Here is a 27,612-nt window from a genome sequence, read left to right as displayed (position 1 = left end):
GATTTCGAAATAAGTTATCTGATAATGATTAATTAGGTATTTATTGGAAATTATAAATATGATTTTTTACTTTTTAAAAAATCTCCGTATCTGTAAATTATTAGAATAGCACATTTCATCTAAGTTTCAAACAATTGCTTTAAAAGCCAAATATAACATACCATGTTAGAGATTTGATCACATTCCGTATTTACCAAATAAATACAGCAGATATTTTTAGTAAATTAAAAATATATGCTGAACAAAATATTCATACATTCAACAAAACCTACATCTATTTTCTTTACTCAAGCACAATCACATAACATAATAAGAAGCCTAGAACCTCTCAAGTCGTTTTCTCACAATAAAATAAATAACACCTTGAAGCATAGATGCATTTTCCCCAAAAACATTATTGCTTAACAGTTCATTCATAATAAGGTAAAATTCGAACACTCAGAAGCTTATCTTGTTTTGGACCATCAAACAAAAACAAATTTGTAAGTTCTAGAATAACATATAATCCACCTACGAGAGATCATTTACCTTCTGAGAAAAGTTTAGTACGGGGTCTTTCATACTTCAAGAAGATCGGGTATTAGGATCGACACGGAATCGAACCGCGACCTTTGCGACAAAGAACTGCACAAACTTATACTGTTTCTGCTGCAGTTAATATTGAATTGAATAATGTGAAGTACATGATATATCTATTAATTATCAACGACAATAACTAAAGAAAAACAGGAGTTTTAGATAATAAAATGCATCTTTTTCCCCTAGTGAGGCAAAAGTGACATACCTAAATCCCCAACACAGCTGTTTTTAGCATATATGGTTAAAATGGACACAAATTCAATACTACCCTTCACACCTTGAACTTCTAAATTCCAGTTTTTCAACACTCGCTCAAGATATGGACTTTTCAATGAATATTCTCCGAAACACAAAGAACAAGAATGTTAAATGCACCATTTGATAAAAAATGAATCATAGCTGCAAAAAAAAAACAATTTTCTCGCTGAGAATATTTAGCTAATACTGTAAAAGATTCTCTTGGTGAATGCATCGAAATGGTGGTACCCATACACCCTACTCTACAGGAAATTAGTCAGTATACTTCATTGATGTTCTCGAGGTTGTAATTATCAAATAAAAAGATTACTTTACAAAACAAAATACATCTGGAGATAACCTGAATAGAAACAACAACAGTGGAAACATATTTAGGCACCTCTCTGCGGCAGTGTCTCAAAGGCCGAAACAGTGTTAACAAACTTCACGCGATGCAAAGGAGCGCCACTTTGCTTGATCGCACATGCCACCTTGTCCTCCAGAGGGCAACGCGCCTTCAACATGGAGAATACATGGTTATTCAACCTTCTTGCTTTCCTGATGGCTTCCAGAAGGTTCTCGTAACCCTTTTTGTATAAATCACAGATTAATTAAAGAGCATCAGCTTAATGCATGTTGATAGAGTTTAACATGGGATATAAAGTGAAAGAAATCCAGCTAGGAAAGGTAAATTATGAAAACCTGTTTTCTTAGTAAAAATATTTGAAACGAGAGCTACGAAAAAATATTGGCAAGCTGAATAGGAGGACAATGTTATAGAAGGGTGAGTGGAAATGATGCAAAATGAAGATAAACTTGGGGAAATACTCTACAACATAATCCTTGTAAATGGTTTTACTCTGAGACAGAAGGTTTTAAATTATTTAGATAAACTGGTGCACATTCTTCAAAAAGAATCATATTACAACCACCCGACAGTTAGTAAGAAGACAGAGAAAAGGGATTCTTTTAGTTGATAGAATGGAAGGATCATCCATAGGTTTTTAATCCAAGCGAAGGAGCTTAAAACAAAGTAACCAGTTTGCCTTTGAATTCCAGATCGTGAGAGAGCAAAACTAAGAGATGTTTGTACCTGTAAGAAGGTAGAGCCTTTGGCCCGATCAGACGAGAGGGACAGCGATAATGTTGCATTTTCAACTTCCGCCACATTAAGGAGTTGATATGAGAAGTCAAAAAGCTCAAAGTGCTGCTGCTGTCCTAACAAGTACATAATTGTACAACCAGCCCAAGCCACAGAGTCACCTAACCATTCATGCTTTCTTGATGGATCTAGAATAGACTCCTCTAGAAATCCCTGAAACCAGAGTTATTCATCGAGAAATCATGACACATTATGTGCAAGGAAATATTTGAAATTAAAAATTTAGCGGACATAAAAAAAGCATTCATGTTTTTAATTGCAAGAGGAAAACATGCCGTGTCTCTCTGATTGATACATAAAGGCTGCCAAACAGAGATACAAGGGGGGTTTCTCTATTTCAGTCTTACATAGAACTGTCGAGCAGATTAACCATTCTCAAGGCTATAATGATTGGAGGCATTATAAGCTGGGAACATACATAGCAACTAATATAGTACCCAGTCTCTGCTATATGTCTAATTAAACTTGAATTATATTACTTATTTCTTGCGTAACCAGTGTCTCTAGATAATGATTCCTCCAATTAAAGCCAAAAGACGTTTATAAAGAGCAATTTCTTAACAGTGCAGAGCAATTCATGCACAATAACTACATCAAGGGAACTGATGAAAACACATCTTTAAAAACATAGCTATTTGACAGCAGTTACTTACAAATTGAAGGCCACTAAAAATGCGATAGAAATCCTTTGATGTTGTGATGTCGATAAAGCCCGTCTTTGGAGTTGCACTCCATTTGCTGTAGTGTCTATCCAATGCAGCACTTGTGAAAGCGAGAGCATATTCTAGCACACTTCCAGAGTTCATATTTGCTTTGTACAAGAGACCTGGAGAGTGACAATGTATGATAATGGTGAAGAATACAAACAAAGGAAATAATGGAATGACTATGTTTCAAGTACTTGCAAGTAAAAGACACAAGTCGGGAATCAGCTAACATATGAAAAGATAACAACTGTTATGTCACAACGCACAATCCTACGTAAGTCCATGCACAATCCTACTAAGTCCATTACAATAGTCCCTTTGAATGTAATTCTCAACCAAACAGCCAAAATTTTTGTGAGTATATGATAGCTGTGCTGGGTTTGGGGATAAGCAATCTCAGAATATTAAACTAGCCGGTTTTTTCTGTAACAAAAACCAAGATAAAAAATACCCATGTATACTCACTAGCAGCTTCCGCTTGTTTTGACATGACGAGGAATGGTGATGGATTTGGACAGGTAGGATTTGATACAATTGCATCTGTAGCAGAGTTAAACAAAGTTGTGAGGGGACTATTGCTAGAATCAATCTGTTTTACTTGTCCGTCACCTCCTGGGACCAACCCTAACCATGGGGCTGTCTGCATGAACTGTGTTGTGTCAACTTGTTTCTGTTGCAGAGACGAAATCCAAATTATTCCTTGTTAGTACGTACATTGAGTTTAACAAAATTACATGCATAATGAATGTAGAGAGATTGAACAAATCAAGGTAGTCAATTTATTTAACAGATATACGATGCAGAAGCAAGAACTTAGATACGTAGAAAGCCACCAAAAGATCAAACATATCAAGGATTACTTTACACAAAATACGTCATTATAATAGTAGTTTGTTTCCTTTTAGTCAAGGTAAGACAAGTTGAGGTACTAACGCACTCACATTACATAAATTTTGAACAAGCCTACAGAAACTTCTTCTTTGCACTCCCCTTATTGTAAAGCCCAAGCTAATACAAACAATACCAAGAAGTGAAGGCTAGGACGATAGGGATGGTAAAATATAAACATCAGTCTGACACAGTCACTTCATAGTAGGCTGAATCATTTAGCATCATTTGCTTAAAGAAAAGGAAACGATGCATTACTTTTCCCCTAGATATCAAAACATCCTGTCATTCCCCAAACTCTTAGACATAGATTGGCCAAGCACTCGAAATATTCAAGAATATAAAATACAGTGGACTCTCCAAGAATACAAGCGCTTAGGATGTAAATATTCAACCAGTTACGTAATGACATAAATAGTAATACTAAAACATAAAGGGAGGCAGGCAGCTCATGAATTAAATTACAATATCACCAGTGCAAAACACAAGTTACCAAACCCCGAGAAGAGATACTTGTTATTTAAACATCTATACTATTTGCTATATAATAAAAAGAGAGAAGAAAAACAACAATATACCTCTGAAAGATTCAAATTCAAATAGTTAACAGCAAATAATACAGAACATACAGCTTAACATACCAATACAATGTCAAGAAGGCTCATCCAGTATAAAGCGCTTCCAATTTCCTTAAGGTCATGAAGAACCTCTGCTTTGAGCTCCGATTTTCCTTCCCAAGTTAATTGTTCATGAATTACCTTTTGGCAACCTAAAAATAAGAGATGTATAGGAAGAGCTATATTATCTATTGAAACAATGAAGAAGTAGTGAAAACGAAACATTAATCAATCTCTACGTTCAAAAGAACTTGTAGCTACTTGACATACAGTATCATCATAATTATCAACACCTTTCCCAATAACTGTCAGTTAAAGCACAATTGATTCCCAAAAAACTTGGGAAGCTTCAGGACTTAGGTTGTCGATCTGACATTGGCAAGTTGAAAAGGTATCAAAGTCCATGGCAAAGCACAATCAAGAAAAGGAGTGGGCTGTCATGAAGTTTTATTACCCAATTAGTTGTCAGAGTTGCCTAATGTGTACCACAGTTTTTTGCGCTTTTGGCCAATGAAACTAAGGATCAAGAGTTGCAACATTAAGAAACCATAGAACAGACAACTGGCAACAGCTGAATTGGACAAGGTGGTAACTTCAATTATTCATGCTACTTACGCAACTTCTGTAGGTTGAGAAATGAGAATAATGATAAAGTACCCAATGAAAAGACCAAAATTTTATCTAATCTAATACTACAACATAGTACTTTCTTCTACTCAAGTCGGGACTTTTTTTTTACTATTTTTAGTGAAACATTTAATGTATGATCAGGTTATAAGTACCGACCTTTAGCATTTAAAATGAAGATTCTAATTATTTATTCTGGGGGTCTCAAGAAGTTGCCCTTGTGGCTAGCACTACTATCACCATCACCACTACCACGAATATAGTTGTAATAGCTAAAAAGCTGAATAAAATGACAAGAATATTAGACACTAGACAGAGATACCCGTAATATATCCATGTAGAATCTAGCATATCTTAATACCAGATGATACACAAGTATATAGGAGTGTCTTTGCCTCAAAGCATATATGTAACCAAACATCAGAGAGAGTAAATCCCTAACATATGAAATAACTTGGCAAATCTACCTGTATTTAGAATAATTTAAGATCATAATCAATTTTGTCACAGATTATAAAGCAGGCATATATGCAAAATTTACAGTTGGACCATTTGTGCATACTATTACATAATAATGCTTAGCTTGAGTAAGTGCCTTAGTGAGAACATCAACATGCCATGATCTTCGCATAGGTAAAGGTCTACAGAGATACGATAAGGAAGAACTTACACTTCAAAGCAAATAGCAATATAGCAAGCCTTTACCTGCAATACCACCATCAAAAGGAAGTAGTCCGATAGACTTTGGTAATGCTTCTTGTAAGCCAGTGATTTTTGGCACCATAGAAGTTATCTGAGAAGTAATCACAAAAACACAATTATCTGTCATATATTGATTTCAAAGTAAAATATACATATATATATATCGTCCATATCCATGCATTTTATTTCTGAGGAATATCCTTCAGAAAAATGTCCGTCTCATTCAATTTTCAACAAAGGAAAACCCTTCGAACGTCTATGGCCAGAAATTGATTTACATCAATTAAAAGACACTTTTCTGTGGTCCAATCTACACTTTCCGCACATATATGTTTGCCAAGGAATACAAACATTCAAATAATATTGAATTCATCATTGTCAACATATTTTAAAAGCTCACCTTGCTTGAGATGTGATCTAATAAGGCACGGATTATCCCAGGTAATGATCTGAAGCCTAGAAGTTTGACAACTGCAAACATGTGAGGGATCCCAAAGAACTCATGGTAGAGTCCTGCAAGGCTTTGATATGCTAAGTTCAAGTCCTAAAAACGAGATGGTAACAATCCATTAAAAAAAAGAGAAAAATAGTTCCAGGTAACCTTCGAAAGTAGTAGCAGCAGCCAAAGAACAAAACGAAATAAGTTTCAAAAGAAAAATAGATGAGAGGAAGGCTGAAGATAACATTAAAAATGAGCAAACTCGGTCATATGTATTGTAAATTGCGTTTTTTTTAGGACTATAATAGGACATAATTACTGAGACGTACTAAATGATATTGTTAGATGATTCAGACAGTGGAGGAGAATAACAAGATTCTTGAAATATAGCCATGATATGCTACATTATTTTTTTCATTTCTTATTTCTGATATCAGGGTATATAGAATTTGGACCTATGCTGGTAAATGACCAGAATTGCATAGATAGACCAACATTGGTGGATGAATTTTGATGCCAACATAAACTATAGCTAATCAAATAGTGCATAAACAACCAGCATGAGTTGGAATAGGACCAACATGACTTGATATCTAGGTAATCATTTCATCCTTAGTTAATACAACATGAATAATCAGCAAAATATTGAGTGTGATTAAGAAGTTTTATGGATGCACAAACTTTAATCACAAATCGCACGCGAAATGGCATAAGAAGGCCACCTGTCTTGAAGAAATACAACATAGCAACTAAAGAGACCAGCAGGAACCTAGGGACTAAAATAAGCAGGCACAAAAACTTTAAACAAGGTAGAGCCAGTAAATATAAGAAAAGGTTCTTACAGGAGAACCACAATAGAAATACGGCTTTCCAGTAGATATAGCTGTCCTTTGAGAAGCATGGTGAGTTCCTTTAGTAGATCGAACGAAACGTTGTGTAGTGTTACATAGCACAAAGTTAGGTAAGAAGTCATTCTGCATCTCGTTCCAAATCTAGATACACAAGAAACCATAATAGTAGAATATCGAGGAAGTTAATAATCCAATCGCCATAGTACCTTTTTGTAACTATCTTAACTTAAAAAGAGGGATCCGTTACCAAAAAGCATGTCTTCAAAATAAGATTCAGAAGTAACATGATATATGCTATATGATTATTGTACCAAAGGATAAAACCGCTGATCTGCATGACAACCTGTTTGATATTCTCTTTTCACAGTTTCAGGTATAAATGTCTCAATCTCTGTTAACATGGAGACTATTCTGCTACACGAAGTACAGTCTTATTGCTTGATAGATGCTATACATAAATGTTACTTAAAATTTCATTCATATTATTTTCAGTCATATATCAAATGGGAACACCAGTGGTTAGTGTCCTCTGGTTGCCTTGATCAATCAAGACTAGTACAGATGTGAAAGAATCTAGAACCTTGTGAAAATGTTAGATGAAGAAGTGAGAGCAAGGAAAAATTGCTAGTAAAATAGATATTAACCCTGACATAGGTAAAATTCTGTAAGTATATACAAAGTTTAAAAAGATAAATGAAAAGACGAAAAATCAAACCTGAGAAGAGATGCGACTAGAGTATGAAATAAGAGAAAGGTTCTCTTGCATCTCATTCAGCATAAGAGAATAGGAATCCAGATCCAGATATTTTGATAGTAACCGATGGGTATACTCCAAGATGTCCAATAGTTGCTGAAGCTCCTATAAAATATGACGATTGTATACATTGATAGAAAAGGAAGGGATGTCTATCAGTTGCTTCACGACAAAGACATATCAAATCCTCAAAAGAACCAAGCTGGTTACCCAAAAAGAGAGAGAGAGAGAGAGAGAGAGAGAGAGAGGAAATCAGAAAAATATTCTTACCACAACACTACAAAGATCAGCATTCTCAAAACGGTCGAACAAGTATTCCATGTTCTCTCGAAATAACTTGTTCATTCTTTGTGTAATCAAGCTTCTAAGATCAATAGTCCTACCCAAGACCTAAACAGAAATATGTTAAAGTAATATTGTTAGATTAAAAAAGAAATGTTAAAGTAACATTGTTAGATTAAAAAAGAAAGTATTCATAGCATCAGAACAGCGAAAAGTTGTAGTTTAATTTTAAAGAAGCATACAAGCAAACAGTTGTGGACTAAAATACCCCAGCATCCACAGGAGCATAACTTAGTGCAAAATTAAGTTATAATTTACAGGATTGGCACAGAAAAAGTAGCCTTAAAAATCTACATCAAGATAACATGGACATATCTAAGAATGCCACTATTTGATCACTTTTTCTTCGACAATGCAATTTACATAGGTAGGAGGAGAAGTTTTAAACACTAAAAGGCCGACTAGACAAAATTTTACTGAAAACAAAATGCAAAATTACAAACAGAAGAAGAAAATCTTTAAATGAGCACTAGAACATAAAATATGGTGTTAACAAAATAAGAACCTTAACCTTCAACAGGGCAATGCATATGTTTTTAAAATGAAAGGATTCAAGTATTATCTGTCACAATAGATGCTTATAAAGTCACAATAGATGCTTATAATTGGCCCTTATGGATGAGTAATACTCACCTCTCTTTCATGTAAGTTTTGAATATGTTAAGAGGGAAAGTTCTTACAAAAGATAGCTGAACAAGGGACACCAGCATGCTTCAGAAACAGAAGAATTATCCTCGTGCTAGTAAGAAAGTTAATTTTTGCTACTAGTAATCTTCTATAGCCATAAAGCAGTTATTATTACATTAACTACCGTTCCCTAGGAATAAAATCTTTGATTTATGGCAAATATTAGATCCCGGAAATGAGAAGCACAATAGGAAAGCTATAAGTGTATGTGATCATGCGATATATATGAAACGTAATCTTCTACACTTGCTAAAAGATGAAATGCTTTTGAAATGAAGTGATACCTGTTAGTTCATCGACTTCACTCAAGATAGAAAATCAATTATTTTCAAAGGTTTCACATGCCATTTTTTCTGGTTCTTCAACAAATTATCGTGAAACTTTGAAAGACACAAGTAAAAGGGAACTATCTATTAGTTGCTGGGCACCTCCCTATGGCCTATGCCATAACTAAGATGTACAACCATGGATATAGTGGAAAATATATATTTGGAAAATTTAACACAAATATTAGGCCAGCAACAAAAATCACAGAAAATGGAAGACAATTTTAAGGGAAAAAAAGATGTTATGGCAGTCATAATATTGAGAAGTCTTCAGAGATAGTATATTACAAGATGCTGTCAAAAAATTTAAAAATAAATTATTATTAATAAGACATGAAATAGTTAAATTCAAAAAAAAAATCATATAAATTACCTCATAGGATGAAGTGCTGCAATGAAAAAAAAAGGCTTATCTTATAGCAAGTCCGACACTAGTTGTAAAACAATAACTCATACCTTTACTCTCCTCAACTTGAAAATCCCATCAAATCGCACATGTTTAACAAAGTACTTTTCACCATCATCACATGCAGAGATAAATGATCTATCAAGTAATGCACTGCAAAAAGCGTTCTGAAAAGCACTCAGTACAACAGTGAGCAAAACTGAAAACTAAAAAAAATAAAAAAGGGACAACTTTACTCTACCTGGCTGCATAGCTCTTATAATGTGAAAAGATGATCTCATTAAGCTTATAAACAAGCTGATCGAAACAAAGATCAACCTATAAAACACGTAAAACACATAGTTGTAAGAATATGCATCATGTTTCACATATATGTCAATAAAATATAAGAGCTACAATAGAAAGTGATATGTGTGTAAAGAAGAAAATTTCTTTACAAGGAAAATTACATGAGAACAAGCCAAATTAAAATTATCAAATAAGATTGTAATAGATGTAGATGAAATCTAGGCCAGTCAACCTAGTAAACCATAATAAGATTGAACTTTCCTTCCTTTAATGAGGCAGCTGGATGAGATAAGCAACATAAGGACAAAAATGTATGCGAGGATAATATAATGATGTATTTATGGTAAAAAAAATTTCCCCTTTTTGGGCCCCGGGGGCAACTCCATTCCAGTGAGCAAGCAAAGCATACATCACTGAAATCAAAGACTACAAGCAAAGCGAAAGCCTCGCTTCAATAAAGAAAGGAAGGAAAGCTATGGAAGATGGCCAGACTATTGGATAGCAAACAGGAAACTCCCGTTAAAAAAAAAAAAAAAAGAGTGCACAACTCTAACCATTTAACTCAAGGTTTGAATCAAAAGGCAACAAAAAACTGTTGACAGCTTATTCCATTCAAGGATTGCCATGCTGTGGCATGGGGCTGTGCATTCCTTTGATTGACAAATAATTAATGATGTGAACCAGGGCCAGAGGTACAACAGGAAACTAAAAGCATTTCCACTTCCAACATCAATCATCGTTTTACTAACTATCCTCCAAACTCATCAGGCCCAACAAAAAAAGTTGTACAAAATAAAAGTAAAAGACAATGTTCAACACACCCAGAAAACCAAAATCTGATGAATTAGTAAATTTTCTTGACCTGAAGGTAGTGTTGTTTGCAGTAGCATGATCCTTCAAGATTACTATCAAAAGCAACAATTACAAAGATATCGCAAACAGAAGGATCTATTTTTTCATGCCATTTTACATTTCTATCTAAGATGACATGCTTTCTAACCCAACACTATACTCGTAAATAGCTACTAGCAGTTACTGAAAAGAAGTTTGTATATAAAACTAGATCATCATGATTTTGAAATAAATTTATGATTTATCATACCTCAGCTTCAATTTCATCATAAAGAAATCGCTGTTTCAGCACAGTTAACGCATGTTGAGCAGAATCATTGTAGATATCAAATGGCATCAGAATGCTTTCTATTAGTCCAGCATCTTGGGATTCAATTACATGATCCACCAGCATCCAGGGAAGGGAGCACTCAATTGGAAACTAAAGCAAAATAGATAATAGTTAATATAATTGAAGTTGCAGCCAATCTACTCTAAGAAAATCCTAGATGGCATGTTAAAAATAAGTTTAGAAAGCAGGCAAACATACTTAAAGCATTTAAAACAATTTAGTACTGAACAAGCAGGCAAATAAGCCAGTTAAGAAGCACTGTTTGTCAAATTTGAGTGGTTGTACCTGAATAACATGAGAAGATTCCAAATAGAATTCTCTAAACCACAGAAATCCAAGGTCGGCTAATGAACCAATTGTGGCTGCAAGCACCAGACATCAAATTCTGGTCAATAGCTTTTTGGAAAGAAAAAAAGAAGACTAGCAATTTCAATAGAAATGAGAAGAACTATTCAATTATATAATGACTTTCAAACTTATTTCCAAAAAATGTGCACAGAAAGTAATGCTGAAACATAGATAAAAGTTCACCATCTAAATTGCGTAAAATTAAACAAACTGTTACAGCAAGGGTAATAAGGCACCGAAGTGATTAACTAAAGCTCCAACTTCCAAAAAATACAAAAGCAAAACGAAGGCCACAGAACAGCTTATCAAGTGCTTAAAATATAGGTTTGCTTTTATCGTGGCACAGAAAGATGCAACTCAACTACTGGTACATAATGTACAACAGTCATTTCAAGTGCCACATGACTCCACAAATAGCACACCAGCACAACACATGGCAGCTCCAAACCCCTACTTCCTTAACAATGTAAGCAAGGAAATATGGAACTTTCAGTGATCTACTAGATATAGCATACGACATTGTGATATTTTGTAAGTGAAAATTTTAGCTAAATTATTTAAAGAATGATAATTTATACACAAAAGAGTTATCAAAAGAAGTCAATGAAATTCTATATATTAAATTTTATATTTGTGTTTAAGTAGATAATCATATGCATCATATAAGCAACATTGTTCTATGTGTAGTGTGATTAGTACCAGTATAATCCAAAATATGCAGGAAAAAGCTGAGCTTGTAGAAAAAGGTCTCCAGTTGCTTGAGATCTTCAACTGAAATTCCAGAACCACTATTTCCAAATAGTCCTCCAGGTTTTCGTAGATTACCACCAGATACAAGTTCACAAATAAGAAATTGCAAGCAATGCACCTGCAAAACGAAAACAGCACTAATGGATCTTTAAAAGTTCTATTGATTACTATAAGAAATCAATCAGTAGATTCCCAGTGCAAGATCATCAAAAAATAGGAACTTCCACCATGCAAACCAAATTAAGTTTAGAACAATTGCCAGATAAAGCTGGAATTCCAGTCAATTGTCACATTAGTTTTACATATTTTTTCTCTAGCACAAAATATGTAAACTCTGGGATGGAACATTTTTCTCCCCATGTATCATAAAGAGCAAGAAATTTAACTAGACCTGGGCTGCTGTTGGAGCAACTGGCCTCGGGTAAAATGTGTTTTGTCTCGTGTCCTCGTTTTCTTGATGCATTGAATGCAGCTCAGGCACTGCCTTGCTAGTATTAGCCATCCAATCAGCTGATAAGGTTCGCATATCAGAGAGAATCCTGGAACCATCAAAAGAAAATTGTTTTGCATCAGTCCATGCCAAAAACCTCCCCCTCCTCTTTGCATGTATAACTCATCCTAAGTTCGACAGTAGCTCCTCTATTGGTCCGTGTCAGACAAAGGGAACGTAGGAAGAACACTTGTTAGTAAATAGAGAGCCTTTCTATTAGTAGTATACCCATCATCTCCCTGACAGAAATGATGAGAATTAGTAGAACCATAGTGCATTCATGGTATTTATGCTCTTTAAGTTCATTTCGTTATCAATATAGCAATTCTTCCATTGTGCAACAAAGCAAAATATATAGATAATCCCTGCAGTTGGCCAAATGATAAAATTTATAATTAGAAAGTTGGAAGGCATAGTCTTATTCAGAGGATAGGAAATAGAACTGAATAATATACATGCCTAGCAGAAAACAGACAGAGGATGTCTCAAATATTATGAAATTCACACATTGAAAATCAGTAAACAGTAGCAAAATACTTGCTGCATTATACCAAATTACTCATGACCAGGGTAAGACAGGGTAATTGTCAGTATTAAGCAATCGACGATAAGGCAGCACACAAAAATCTTGATTAAGGTGAGCAAAAAAAGAACAGCATAGCTAATAGCCTCAATTCTTTATAAATTGTCTGTTTGTAACAGTGCAGCACTAGAACTTCAAAGATTCCATATCACAAAGCAGCGGCAGAGAAATTTTATGCCTAAACTTATCTGAGATGTACAGTTTACCTTGCTAAGAAAATACAGGAAAATTTATAGCCTCGACTCTTTATAAATTTTCTGTTTGTAAGAAAACAGCCCTAAATTCCATATAGCAGCGCAATGACTGGGAAATTCATCGATAACTATACATGAGATGTATAGTTTACCTAGATAGATCTTTCTTTTTCCGGAATGTTGTTCGCAGCATTGTATCAAGTTTATCCTGTACAAAATCCTGCACCTCTGCATGTATTGTTTCCCACAAAGCATCTGCAACTAATGTGTCACAGCATTGCATCATCAACCCAATACTTTTTATGTAACTAACAAGTTCTAGTAGTGCTCTTCTTTCTTCTGCCGTATAGTTATAACGAACCACCTACATGAAAATTGTTGACAGACATAACAGTTGGCATAACTGGAGAAAGAAAATTACAATATTCTATGGCACAATATAAACACGATGCTTAAGAACTGTTACAAATAAGAACATGGTGTCTCCATGTCAAACATGCCATAACATGTCGATATAATGTACGCAAGGTGCAACTCCCGTGCCAATGGCACAACTTAAAAGTCTGTTTATTCCAGCTTTCAATCAAAATATTTAAAATTTCTTAGCAAACTCTTTTGCTCCACAATTAATGCATTTGAATGCTTCGAATGTGAATATGTAATGAAAGAGAGGGCCACTTAGGGGAATTCAAACTCCCCATGATGCAAGTCCACATGATACATAATATTAATACTTCATAAAATTTGTGATAGAGAATAGAAAAGAGTTGATCTGCTTTCAAAAGTAAAGTACAAACTTAAGATATGGTTAGATTCCTGGAGCAAGAGTCTCCTATGTGATTCTCAAGGTACAATTGAACAAAAGTATGTAACTTCAAAATTATACTAATTTTATCAACTGGATGATTTTTTTATTAAAATTATGTGTCTCACTAGTTAATAAAGTTAGACCTTGAGATATGAGATTGAGCAATATTTGAACCTGTAGGTCATAACTGAAATGTTTGACTATCTATTTTATTAGAGACAGGCTTTACTATAGCAAGAATTATAGGATTACTCCCCTATTTTATATTCTTCCAAAGACTAATGTGGTGAATTTCACTTAAAAAGCACCAGAGAGGAGACAAAAACCTTTTCATAGTCGAAGAACGTTGTAGCATTCTGTTGGGAATCTGAAGAAGGTGGTTCTTTACAAGGACGTGAATATTTCCAAGCACATTGCTCCCAAATCTTACCAGTCCATCTACTAAGAAGCTGAAAGCCTTCAACAACCATGTCATACATGTTTCCTTTAACTTCTCTGGACCACTCTGTATCTGTGCCATCCGTTGACTTCAGTATTATAACCTGTACAGGAGAAATAATTTAAGCATCTCAATGATGGAGAGTATAGCTAAACTAATTTGAAATATAACTAGAAATGATATTTCTTTTGTCAGAAACTCTGCACATACTCTCTGCACTGTATTTCAGAATGTAACCTACTCCAACCCTCCAAATAACTGCACAAACGTCTAACTGTTGATTGCTTAATTCAGGAATTTATTGCCAAAATTATGGCACTAGTATCAGATTCATTCACTACATTGGAAAGGATTTTTTGACAGATAAAAATCAATTAATAACTGGACAAGTTACGAGCTATTCAAGTGATAATAGAATAATAAATTAATAATCAAAAGCACTGACGGCCATAAACTGTGTAAATTTAAGAGACGGAAAGATATAGCAGTCACCTGATTCATAGCAGAAGCAAAGCGGATAGAGAAGTCATCATGCTCTGCTCTAATAGTCCCCATATGGTTTACAATTAAATAGTGCCTTTGGTAAGTGAATCAGTTAAGGTACATGAAAGAAAACAAATAGCATAACTCTTTAAACTTGTAAAACAGATCAAATGTAACGATTACAGCTAATTCCCGCTATCCTTAATCAAATGGTTATAATACATATAATGTACAATGATCCATTATAAACATAAGATTCAATTTTTAATGCGCACAGTAGCTCAAAAAAAATAAAACAGCGATAAACAGATAGTAGCCAAAATCATCCAAAAGGAACATTTAATGGACAGAGATCCATGACGACATTATAATATGCTGCACGTAAATTGCATAATCACATTCTTGCGTAGTTTTAAAGTTAAAAGAGATATTTTGTTAATAATTCTTCAAAAACTGTCCATCTTATAGAAGTTGGAGACTGTTATGGTACTATCTTTGTTCATTCCTCCAACCCAAGGTAAATACATGCTAGAAAGGGTTTGTGATGTAATAGCAAATGAAGATACCTAATTATACTTACTGTTTCAACTATTAAATCAGTCTGTCAATTATTTTTCGCTTTATATCTAATAATCAAGCACCTTCTTATCTGCTTCACAAGAGTCCCTGCTTTATATCTAATATCAAGTAACTTTCCTATCTGCTTCACAAGAGTCCCTCAGAACTGAATTTTTTTTAAAAAAAAAACACCATTTAGTGCTTACATTCAAGCTAGCCAGTATAATCTCTACCTAGAGGTTGTGTAAATTAGAGCTGGAGCACCACTGTTTGTGAAAACAATAAAAATATTGATATTGGTAACTGTGAATTATGATCATGATGAGAAGATCTTTGTCTGAAGAAAGCGTGCAGGAGGAAACACCTATTACTCTGCAGTCTCATAAGGACAAGCAACAGTACATCACTATTGATGGCACATTTCACCTAAAAACTAGTATGCGGCAAAGTTTTTAAATGCCATAACTGAGCATATAATCCAAAGGTAATTTATTTCCCTTAATAGTCGTAATGCCGTCAAGACAGAAAGAATAACTGAAGTATCACTGGTAAAACAACTCATAACCAAACTAAATCTCAAAGCAATTGCTACGGAACAAAAAGCCTCAAAACCCTCCATATTAATATTACCCCCCATCCCATAAACCCCCAACCCCAACCCCATCTAGGACTGCAGTTATTTTTGTCTGCACAACAGTGTGTCAAAAACCAAATAGCTACTAGCTAGTTCAACTGACCAGGGAATGAAGAACATTACAATGTATCTACAAATTATTAGCAGTCAAAAACTAGAATTTTTAAATGAGGGAAAATTATCAGTTAGTGGTGGGTAGGATATTCTTGAAGCTCCCGGGGAGGAATTTCATGCGGTGCTGGAAGAGTTAGTAAACGAGTTTGGCTTGCAAAACTCTGGAAATAAGTTGACAACTCCTTTAACATTGCAGCAGGTGAAAGATGAAGATCTGGAAATGCAGGAATGACAGGATCATTCTGCCAAAGAAAGATGAAGATAGATAATATAGAATGTTTAAAATTTATTCAATAAAATACATACCTTGACCATAAAAAAGATGTAGACTAGAGTGCACAAAAACACGGCCAAACCTTAAATATGTTCAGAAGGCGGTTAATTTTGACTCTCTTATATAGTGACTCGCTCTCTTTCTCAGACGAGGTTGCTAGAACCACAAGAACAGGTAATACACGAAGTAGGGTGTGACGCTCCAGAAAAAGAAGTGCAAAATCCAGCTCCAACGACTCCACACAAAATACTATAAGAACTTGCAGAATGTCTTCCACACTGTACTTTGGTTAAGGAACCATAAAATCTTCAATAAAAGTCAATGAGAAGCATTCACTCAAATGGAACAAGAGAGATATCAATATTGCTGAAATATAACTACTATGAAAAATCCATGTGGTTAAATAGCAATACAACAATGTGGCAAGCTACAGACATCGGCAGCTTTATAGAAATTACAAATACTGATATACATTTCTAATCCAAGATAGGTTAGATTTTTTAAGGAAAAAAAGGCAAAAAAAAAAAACTACAGTGGCCACAAATGAATTAACAAAAAGGAAACAAAAAAAAAGTATTAATCTTATCCTTTCTCATACCTTAGCTCCACAAGTAAGTAGATTTGGGAAACATTTAGAAAGAAAAAAGATGAGATGCTTCTACTTCTAATCATGAACATTAAATGTACACAAGTGACAGAAGACTAGATATGTATGAATTCCACCAATAAGAATGTATATGCAAAATGCTACAAAGCTTTAAAAAAAGTATGAAGAAAGAGCAAAAGGTTGCAAAGTCTATAAACATTGTACATGTGTTCGTTTAAACAAAAAAAATTTTCACTCCTGTGAAAACATGCAGTGAGTAGAACAAATACTCCTCAATATAGGCATTGCAAGAAGAATTTTTATTATTTTATGAAGATTTGCTAAAACATATTAATGAACTTTGACCATACAGATGCTGATATGTGCCTAGCAAAAATCTTAACAACTGGAAATCAGGCGATTCTGCGGGGATCTGAATATATAAGCTAACATATACTCCAAGTACTACAGTATACAGTTGGAAGAGGTATGCATAGCGCCTATGTGGCAGTAGGTTCATATGCAGAATTGCAGATGCAAATACGGTACATGCATATTCAATTCGTTGGGAGTGAAGGGCTGCTTTCAGGCATGCTATTGCATATATGGGTGCATGCTGCATATTAGAAATTGTATACTGCAGCTGACCATTTGAGGAGCTGACCATTACCTTAGCAAGAAATGACTCAATCAGATGTTGTCTTCAGATACAACAGCAAAAGAGAAGGAAATGCGGCTTGACATGCCCTAAGGATCGATGACAGCACAAGTGAAATAAATCTAAAAGATAGGATACGTGTTTGCACGAAACATTTCGGCATGCAAATTAAGTAAAATAGCCCATCTTGTGCTTAAAAAAATCTGCAAATCCAGAAGAAAGACTAATAAGTTTCACATAGAATGTATAGCTATATAGAAAGAAAAATCAGCCATCTCAACTGCTGAAGAATCTTAAAGATATAAAAAATTTGTGGTCAACTAAGAAAAGGGAATATAACTAGGTACCTGCAGATCGTCCAACTCTTCTCTCATTGAATCTATGTCCTGCCACTGGGCGCTTACTTGAGTAAATGTCCTGTAAAGATGGAGACCTAAAACAAGTAATTACTCAACTCTCTAGGTCATATCGAACAGGAATTCTGTCTACATCATTCGATCATCCAAAAAGATGAGATTTTAGTCTGATAAATGGTTGGCAACTATACCTCTTATACCATGAAAAGTCATTAGGAATGCTTGCCTTGGCATTTTTGAGATGATCAAGTTGTAGTAAAACATCAAGCAATTTCAACATCGACCTGATGAAAAGAAAAATCACTTTTTATGTACTAACAATACAACCCAGTATTAAAGCAAAATGAGATATGAGATAAACATCAAAATACGTGTGAACAGATCTAACTACAGATTACTCTTTAGAACTACAATTGTTAACCGAAACAAAGAAATCCATCCAATATGAAAATAATAGAAATCAGTAAAATTAAGGCATCTAAACAATTAAGTCTTGTTCACATAGACAGCTAATCCCAGGTGTGCTGTGACCTGTGAAAAGTATTAAAAAAAAAAAAGAACCAACATAATTTTTTTATTACTAAGAGGCAAAGAACAGAAATAAACAGCGATAATTAATCAGTGACATCATTAACATAATTGCTTCCAAAATTTCTGAAATGTATCCAAAGCAGTTTCGCTATAAGGCCTCAAAGGTCTGCTAGGACTCTCCAGAACAGCGAAAAGCAGAGTTCAATACATGCATTCTTCATAATAATCCAAGAATAAATTATTTACCATGAATACATAAAGAAAAGCACAAACGTCCGCTACATGTCTCAAGATTCTCCAAGATCAAGATTTACAAAATTAACAGAAAACAGGACTATCTCTATGGCCATTTATCTAGTAGCAACATCATTTCTTTTATCCTAGTTTTCTAAAATATAAAGTTAGAAATCAATAATGTTCAATGATTCAAGACCTATAATGAATATACTAAACTGGAAAGGTTCCGAGTGAAAACAAACCAAAAATGAGTTATGGTGGGTCCATTTATCAGTCTCTCAGGCCTAGAAAATCTCTGCATGTCAGCTGCCAGCTGCATCAAATGCAATTTGTAGTAAGCATCTATTGAAATGTTTAATCCTACATAACAAGAAACTGAATAAATTTAAAATAGCATGCAGTTACACAACTCACACATAAAGGTGATTGAATAGCTCTTTAAGAGCATTCATGATAACTTGTATCATAAATCCACTATGTGCTGCATAAGAACACCAAATAGGTTCTCTGGTCAAAAGCCTAAATTATACTGCAGTCAAAGCTAATATCAGATTTTGCCGCATCATCTGACTATACATATTTTATACTGTTGTTTGTAAGACCTAAGCAACTGACCCAACTAAAAAGCTATCCTGTCATAATTTGATTATGTAGCACAAATCAAAACTTTAAACAAAATTATTCACTAGTTCAAAAAATTGGTAATGTTTCATGATTGTAATTACTATGCATCTAGCAATAATCGCATTGTAAATAAGTCGTGCAATTGACATTTTACCTCTCACTTGCATATTAAAAATATTCTTGCTATGCTTCAATGGTTGCTACTCACAAGTATTATCTCTCATGCAAAACAAAGCAGAAAACTGTAGTATCAGGTGGTAAATATGATGAACTTATAGAATCAAGATACTGTGTTGCAGTCCAATCTAACCATTTCTGGACAGAAAGAAATCCAAAGATCTCAGATACTTTCAGGCACCACAGAAGGCAACAAATTGTTCTATGCCTCTGAATAGCTTACAAAGTTTCTTGTGCGGATTAGAAGATAAGAAAGGACTGGGACACGTGAAACTGAAATCGTGATTTTTAACCACATCTAGGTGTTCAATAGAAAAGAAGAAAAAAGAAGAACATTAAACATGGTCTTGCAATGATTTGTATCTATCCTAGCTTATTACACACACACATTGATGCTACAGAGTTTGTGTAATAATTCAATGATCAAGCAGTCTAGAAGGAACAGCAGCCAGAAAAGCTTAGCAGAAAATCTGCTATCACATAAATAGAAATATCAGATATTTCATGGTGCTCAAAACACAAGAATTATTCAATACCACTAACAAAACTAAAAAATTTTACTGCAATATAAGAGGATGGGCATAGATGACAAACTGCCGGTTAATATATAGGATATAGTGCAAGATAGTACTGCAAATGATTGCAGCATATATGCTTAGTAAAACTAGGCAGTTCAGATGGAATTCAAACAAGTTAAAGCTAACAAAAAGTTGGCACAAATGGATATACTTTAGAAGCAGCAGATGCTTGCCATCTCTGGATTTCACGCAAACGACTCATCTCCAAGTCCAGAACTTGATAGGTCTCCAGGTATAAGTCTGCTTGGCTATGCTTCATGGAATCAGGCAGCTGCATTGCAAGTTTGATAATCAAAAGGCATAATTCATGTACTTATCAGACATAGAATTGTCTCCTGCGGAAAATTAAGGCTGAACAACTTATTTAAGAGACATTTGAAATTTAAAATCTTATTTGCACACAATTAGTTTTTTGCCACCATTATTAGGCCAAGTTAGTTGAACAACAGTTTCATAGAGAGTTAGAGACAACTATGAATCGAAAAATATTTCAAGAAATAACAGAAGAGATTATAGAAGTTTGCAACTCAATCAAAAAGCATGCTGAATTTCAGCCAACACCCACAACGAAAATGAAGATTCTTATAACATATGGCATCATGTAACACCGCTGGTTACTTCTAAGATACAGTATTTCAGGTGCAAATTAAAGTGAATTATGAAAATGCTTGCCTAGAGACTTCTAATTGGTAAGATAAATGTATCAGCCTGTCAATTCAAATAGAACAATCTCTCTCATAGGAAAATAAAGCAGAAAAAGCCCAGAAACCATGAGCACCTAACAATATGAGCTGCAACAAAATTGACCTAAATCTATGCAAAAGTTTCAATGAAAAGGGAGGACAAGTAACGACATGCATGAAAACATGGTAAAGTTCTTGTTCGCTACTTCCAAAGTATTGGATTAACTTCTCCAAGCAAAAAGTCAATTGAACATATACTTGGAACTAGCGGACCAAAACTCTTATAAGAGGTAATACTTTCTGTTAATGATTCCTCAACCAACAAGATTCACCTAACACACAACTAGCAGGAGAACAAGAATTACTCGAACTGGTTATGATGAAAGTCATGAAAAAAATAATGTTAATGTGTAACTTGACGACAATAAGCAATGATAATCATCATAGGGCAACTAAAAGAAAATAAGTATACGATATATAACCTGTGGAAGAGCTTTAACGCAGCTGCGATATGTGTACAATATAGATGCCATCTCTTTTCCTTCTTGAATCAGGCTATTCTGCACGTATTTCCATCATTACATACTATAAATACTTTGCAAATAGGTATGCATCTTAGATTATTGCCGCACGCCCAAATCAATACATAATTGACAAGAACAGTTGGGAAGTACTTAAAGATACAACGAGAAAGCATTAAAGCAGAGATTAGCTACCATAAATCATCAAATTCTGAGGATTAATTCAGAAAAGAAATGAAAGGTCACATTGGATCAGTTTGGCAATTTAGACCAAGAGAGTTTCTACTATGGAGTTTCCATTATTGTTTCCATATCTATTACTGTAGTATAATGTCATTATATATGATAAACTCTGCTGTACAAATTTGTATTCAAGATCTACAACGAACAACTATCAAATCACTTGTGCACTATTCAACCTTCTAATTTACCTACTATGTGACACCAGCGAATCAATTATAAACAGTTAAACTATAGCTGTTTTATGCATGGTTAGTTAATTCGGGAATAATTCGCGAATTTTTGAAGAAATGAATTAAACAGCCGAATCCGTATTTTTTCAAAAAATTCGGGAAAAAAACGCGTTTTTTTCGTCAAAAATAATTATCGGCGAATTATTCGCAGTTCGCAAATGATTCGCCCAAAAAAAGGGCACTCGCGCTTGCGTCGTCGCCGCTCTCGTTGCCGAACTCATCCGTGTCGTCGTCCTCCTCCGCCGCCCTGGCAGGCGCCAGGAGCAAGAGGAACGCGCGGCGGATCCCATCTTGCCCGAGGCCGTTCGCGGAAACCATGGATGGAAAATTGGAAATGGCGCGGCGTTGGAGCGGACGAGGCAGTGCATTTCGCGCGCGGTCCACGAGGCCACTTCGGCCTCGTGGACGCATGAGAGGGAGGTCCATGGTGGACCTCCCTCTCATTATATCCACGAGGCTGTCACAGCTTCGTGGACCGCGAAATCCTTTTCCCTGCAAAGCTGCGCGCAACGCCGCGATTTTTACTGTTGACATTTTTTTTTTCCGCGGACAGCACGCGGCATAGCAGACGGCGTCGGGCGAGATGGGACTATGGGAACTGTAGCCGCGGCCCTCTTTCTCCCGGCGCCGGCCAGGGCAGCGGCGGAGGAGGAGGACGACGAGCGTCGCCGACTCGCGGGCCTTTTTTTTGGGCGAAAACGGACGGCGTCGGGGGAGGTGGAAACCGTANTTAAATATATTTAATATTTATTATATAGCCAAATTTTTTATCCCAAATTTTTAATTGGTGAACGTATAATATTCGTATAAATCATGTATCCGAATAATTGCCGAATCCAGTTTTTAGCCGTATTTTTCAATGAATTAAAAAATTAAAAGACGAATTTTATCCGAATTATACCGTACCGAATTTTTGCCGAATCCGAATTAACTAACTATGGTTTTATGTCATAATTCAAACTACTTTGAACCTTCGTGATATATGTGTGTAATGTATCATTGTACTCATAATAAGCATGCATTAATGCACAAACACATGACCATACAAATTCATATATACACAACATAGCATCCTGAGGTATGACCTACCTTCACATAAAACAACTAATGATGACAGTAGCCAACAAGTAAATTTCAAGTACTTCATTTTCATCTAAAGGATGAGGAGATACACTCCAAAGGTGAAGCGAAGTAGTTATATTTTTGTGAAACTAGCAGACTAAATTTAAAATGTAGTGTGAGCGATAAGCATGGGTCAAGTCTAGGAAACTTAAAACTAAGTTACACAAATATTGGAACTTGATATGTTAACAAAACTACACTATATGATCCACCAATACTTCCTAATAGCTACGAGCAAGAAAACAATTCAAATACTAACAGTACTTACCAATAGGTTGGAACAAGATACTATCCACAGCTAAAACTTTGAGATATTGTGGAGTGAAAGCAATAGTAAAATAACTAAAGAAAGCCCTCTCGAGAATCAGAAAACAAACAAAGAGGCAAGAGCAAGAGCATGGTGTACCAGTTGGTTAATTGCTTTTGTATCTTCTCCTAGAGATAAACGATAAGCAGCAACATCACCATACTCTGCACAATAAAATCAAATTCCCCAAAAACAAACAGAAAATCATAGATAAGAACAAGCACTCCTGAATGATGGTGTCACAAACAACTTTAGCGGGAAAGATCAAATAATAGAAGTACAAGAATTGTGTCAACAAACAATTAGAAACAGGAAACAAATGGCATGAATTAATCTCCACTGGAGCATCAGGGGACATAACTATGTTGCATATTACGCATAATAAAGCACTCACTACAATTACTAATACATTCAGAACTAAACAATTAAAGAGATCGGAAGGAATTTCAGCAATATGTGGTCTAATGAGGTTCAAAAGAATGTTATAGATGGTAGTTTGTTATACTTCCCCACAAGTACAGAGTACCTCAGATTCAAAAATCCCAAGCCACAAACAGTCTGGACTTTGGACAACATGGATAAATGCTCACCAATCACTTCTTGCAAATTTCTAGCTTATAACAATCGTCCATCTCAATTACAACTTACTCACATATACCTCCAAAGCAAAGATTGATGCGCCAGCTGGCACAGATTGGCACGGCCGGCATGTGCCGCCCATACCGATAAGCCATTGCTGGTCGTGCTGACTGTGCCTACATACAATACAAGGTGTGTGCCGAGACATGCCTTGCTGCACCGCTAGCACATCGGCACGCCCCATGCCAGTGAACAGCAATCCTTGCTCATAATTAAGGATAAGTGTCATAGCATGGAATCATTTGAGCACTCACCGGCACAGCAAAGCATAGTGCGCATCATACCGATGTGTGTCATTCACAAAAATACATGTGTATCGACACACTATGGCATGAAATATTTATTTTCTTCGGCATCAATAAATTTGGATTGCTTATTATGTATCTTTATCGAATTTTTTGCACTTTATTGATGTAAATACTTGCTAATATCAAATAAAAGATAGCGCGAACCAAACGCACCCTAACTAAAAAATGATGACAATCAATTGTCATGTAAAAAAATTCAAGGAAACGTAAGACTGTAGCATACCTATAGGGCTACTAGTTGCATATCTTTCGCTAGATAGAAGAACAGATAAACCCTGCACATCTGCCTGCTCATCCTGAAATGCCAGCAGCACTAATTTATCATTGGTGATAACAAAACTTAACAAACTTTATCAAACCAGTAATATTTAGAGCAACGCTACTAGTACACCCAAAAGTGGATGTAAATCCTACACCTTTCCCATCCGAGGGCCAACTTTTGCACACTTGTCTTATCACTCTCTATTATTTTAATATTAAAATCTAAAAGGAGTTGTCTAATTCCTTGGATAGGAGGGTGTAAGATTTACACCCAAAAGTTGGGTGTACAAGTAGTATTTCTTTATCAACAAACTTCAAATGCTCAGTATAGATACGCATTTTTTTCTTTTCTTTTTTGGGAAGGAGAAAAGAAAGCTATCACCATATTGTGAGCCACAGAAAAAGCAACAAAATTTACAAGGCCACTAGACAGCCATGTATATAAGATAGCGAGAAACATAAAGCCACAAACCATGTTACAATATCAGCATTAAGGAGAAAGGAGAATATCGCATGATGGGCACCTCATATAATAATCAGTTAATCACAAAGACAAGGTTAACCTGAAACCTATAGCGAAAAGCCATTTATAGAATCATGGAGAAAGAAGAATACGACAACTTGGCAGCTACCCTTTTGATATAAGAACAGCCAACCATAACCCAACTAATCAACCGTTCTGCGTTACAACCTCTGACCTCCAAAGGATTGTTTGGTCAAAAATTAACTTCAAATGAAGTAAAAGACGTGTTAACAACTCACAAAGATCCTTAAAACTTATAAGTAACATTTTGCTAGGGGATCAGACGAGCCCACTGTAAATCTACATACTAACAGTCGTTTTGGACAACTTATAATCGCCAAATGGTTGTTTAATTTGAGTATTAATGCCTATTTGGCCTAGTTTCTACTTCCGTTCTCAGTCACCTCTTGTAGAGCTCTGGCCAAACTGAAATTTTGAAGCTTCCATTGTGGCGGTTAAGCAAAAATGCAACTTTGAGTCCCACAAGAAGAAGCTTCCATACAGTGCTTCTCCTAAAAGCACCACTCAAACATTCCTTCCAAAATAACAAGTATTGCATAGGAATTAGGAGATATCTTCGGCCCCCCGCCACTCTAACGATCAAAGGGAGCTCAATTATCCCCCTCCAATCCAAATTCACCACCTTCTTACCCCATATACAGCACGTATGCGGAGGAAGAACAACGAATCAACCACAACCGCGGAGATCCAGCGAAACTGAGCCAGATCGGGCGAGGAGAACGGCATTGCGGAGAACAGAGAGCGGAGAAGAAGAAGAAGACGATTAGATCGCGGAGTACCTCGAGAGAGAAGGTGGAGAGAGCTGCAATGGCCTCCTCCACGGGGATCGCCATGGCCAAGGACGCGCGGAAGAGGGAGCTCCGTGTACGACGAGGTGGGAGCGGGGAAAGGGTGAAAATGAAGTGGCGAGCAAGTTCGTGCGAGCGAGTTATTATTATTATTATTTTTTTTTTTTTGTTTTTTTTGGTTAGTAGGAAGTGAAGCTTTTTGCCTTTTGGACTTGGGAAGAGAGAAGTAGACTTGAAGCGAAAGGGTAGAGAGTGGGCCCACGCCCTATGTGGGAGGAAGTCTACGCGGTCACATTTGCACCGCATCATCAATAACAAGAATTTTTTTTTTTTTTTAACAAAAATATAATAAAAATATTTTTTTATAATCATAATAGTACATATATCTCTAAAAAGAGATATTTGATTGATTTATTACGCCACGTCACTAATATATCTGATGCATTCTAAAAAAAATTTAATTATATTTTTTAAAAATATTTTTGTTAATAGATGGGACAGATAAATTTAAAGAAAATTATTTGATTGATTGAGAACATCACGTCCATAATATAACTGGTGTATTCTAAAAAAATTTCTATACGAGCATTAGTAGGTTCAATTTTATTTTTACTGTTTTTATAGAAAAACGAATCAAACCGTTTCAGAAGCATAAATTGAATCGAACTGAGCCAAGCTGAAATAATTTGGCCACTTCTACACAGCTTGCTTGATAAATCTATTTAAACTACTAATAAATAATAATAATTAATATTTTTAGTTGTTTAATTATTATTTAATATTAATATAATATATTAAATTACTAAATTTTAGCTAAATTAGCTTATTCGGTTTTTTATTTTTAAATTTTAAAAATTAAACTAAATCGAATTTGTACCTAAAATCAAACTGAACCGTCTGATTTATTAATTAGGTTTGGAAAGAATAATGCTCACACCAACCCCTCCTGTCCGTCCCGGAAAAGTTTGTGTGGACCTGATCCACCACGTCAGAAACTGATGTTCTATTACTACTTTCTTATTTTAAAATTTTATATTCTTTTTTCACATTTATGTAATTTTTTACCCTTTTTTTTTCCTGTTGTTGTTTTTTGTGGTTGTAATGCACTAATGTCTCTTTGTGTTAGATTATTATTTTGGATCAGAATATTACTTTAGGAATTATTATTTTTCTAATCTAATCTTATTTATACTAATAATCAAAAAATATAAAAAAGATAGGCTTTTTTTTGCAAATAACCGCCTGAGCAATTTTTATTTTAAAAATAGCCATATCAAAATTAAAATTGCAAAAATGGCCATGTCCCTGCCAGGCAGGCGCCACGTCAGCGCCACGCGGGCAGGGCTGGGGCCGGTTGAACACGGTGAACTATTCACCGTGTCTAAACACGGTGAATGGTTCACCGTATTTAGTACGTATTTTTTGTATATTGAAAAGAGGAATAAGAAGTAGATACGTCAAAAGGTATGGATATCCGAAATATATTATCCGAATCCAAACCCGAATAAATTATATATATATATACATAATTTATTTTTATTTATTTATATAATATATAAAATATATCCATATCTGACCAAAAACTCGAAACCCGAACCTGAACCCAACGGGTTTTAAAAATCTATACCATCCAAACCTGAACCCAGCGGGTTTTAAAAATCTATACCGTTGGATGAAGATTTAAAAAATAAAAATTATTAAATATTTTATATATTGTATAAATAAATAAAAATAAATTATGTATATATG

The 27,612-nt window shown here is 35.0% G+C and overlaps 1 protein-coding gene across 2 annotated transcripts; it reads right to left on the bottom strand.

Annotated features, from left to right (window-relative positions):
- LOC109713898 (protein PIR) lies at window positions 957-26,035 on the bottom strand. Of its 2 annotated transcripts, none has more exons than XM_020238173.1 (30): window positions 25,855-26,035; window positions 24,494-24,566; window positions 23,423-23,487; window positions 21,383-21,460; window positions 20,369-20,488; window positions 19,081-19,151; window positions 18,262-18,354; window positions 18,062-18,131; window positions 17,853-17,917; window positions 16,553-16,748; window positions 16,287-16,438; window positions 14,900-14,993; window positions 14,295-14,510; window positions 13,313-13,524; window positions 12,285-12,432; window positions 11,843-12,011; window positions 11,081-11,157; window positions 10,715-10,885; window positions 9,566-9,642; window positions 9,375-9,477; window positions 7,834-7,953; window positions 7,525-7,668; window positions 6,801-6,950; window positions 5,920-6,063; window positions 5,523-5,610; window positions 4,215-4,342; window positions 3,151-3,355; window positions 2,632-2,804; window positions 1,910-2,131; window positions 957-1,403 (listed from the first exon to the last, which is right to left on the bottom strand). In XM_020238173.1, exons 1-30 carry the CDS (start codon window positions 25,906-25,908, stop codon window positions 1,209-1,211), a joined length of 3,873 nt encoding a protein of 1,290 aa, XP_020093762.1. In that variant the 5' UTR covers window positions 25,909-26,035; the 3' UTR covers window positions 957-1,208. The 2 variants fall into 2 exon arrangements, with proteins under 2 accessions (XP_020093762.1, XP_020093763.1); XM_020238174.1 differs by lacking the exon at window positions 25,855-26,035 and adding an exon at window positions 25,004-25,021.

This window comes from Ananas comosus, linkage group 8 (genome assembly GCF_001540865.1).
Source record: "Ananas comosus cultivar F153 linkage group 8, ASM154086v1, whole genome shotgun sequence".
NCBI lineage: Eukaryota > Viridiplantae > Streptophyta > Magnoliopsida > Poales > Bromeliaceae > Ananas > Ananas comosus.
Note: the sequence above shows the minus strand (reverse complement) of the source record. Positions and strands in the feature narration are given on the sequence as shown.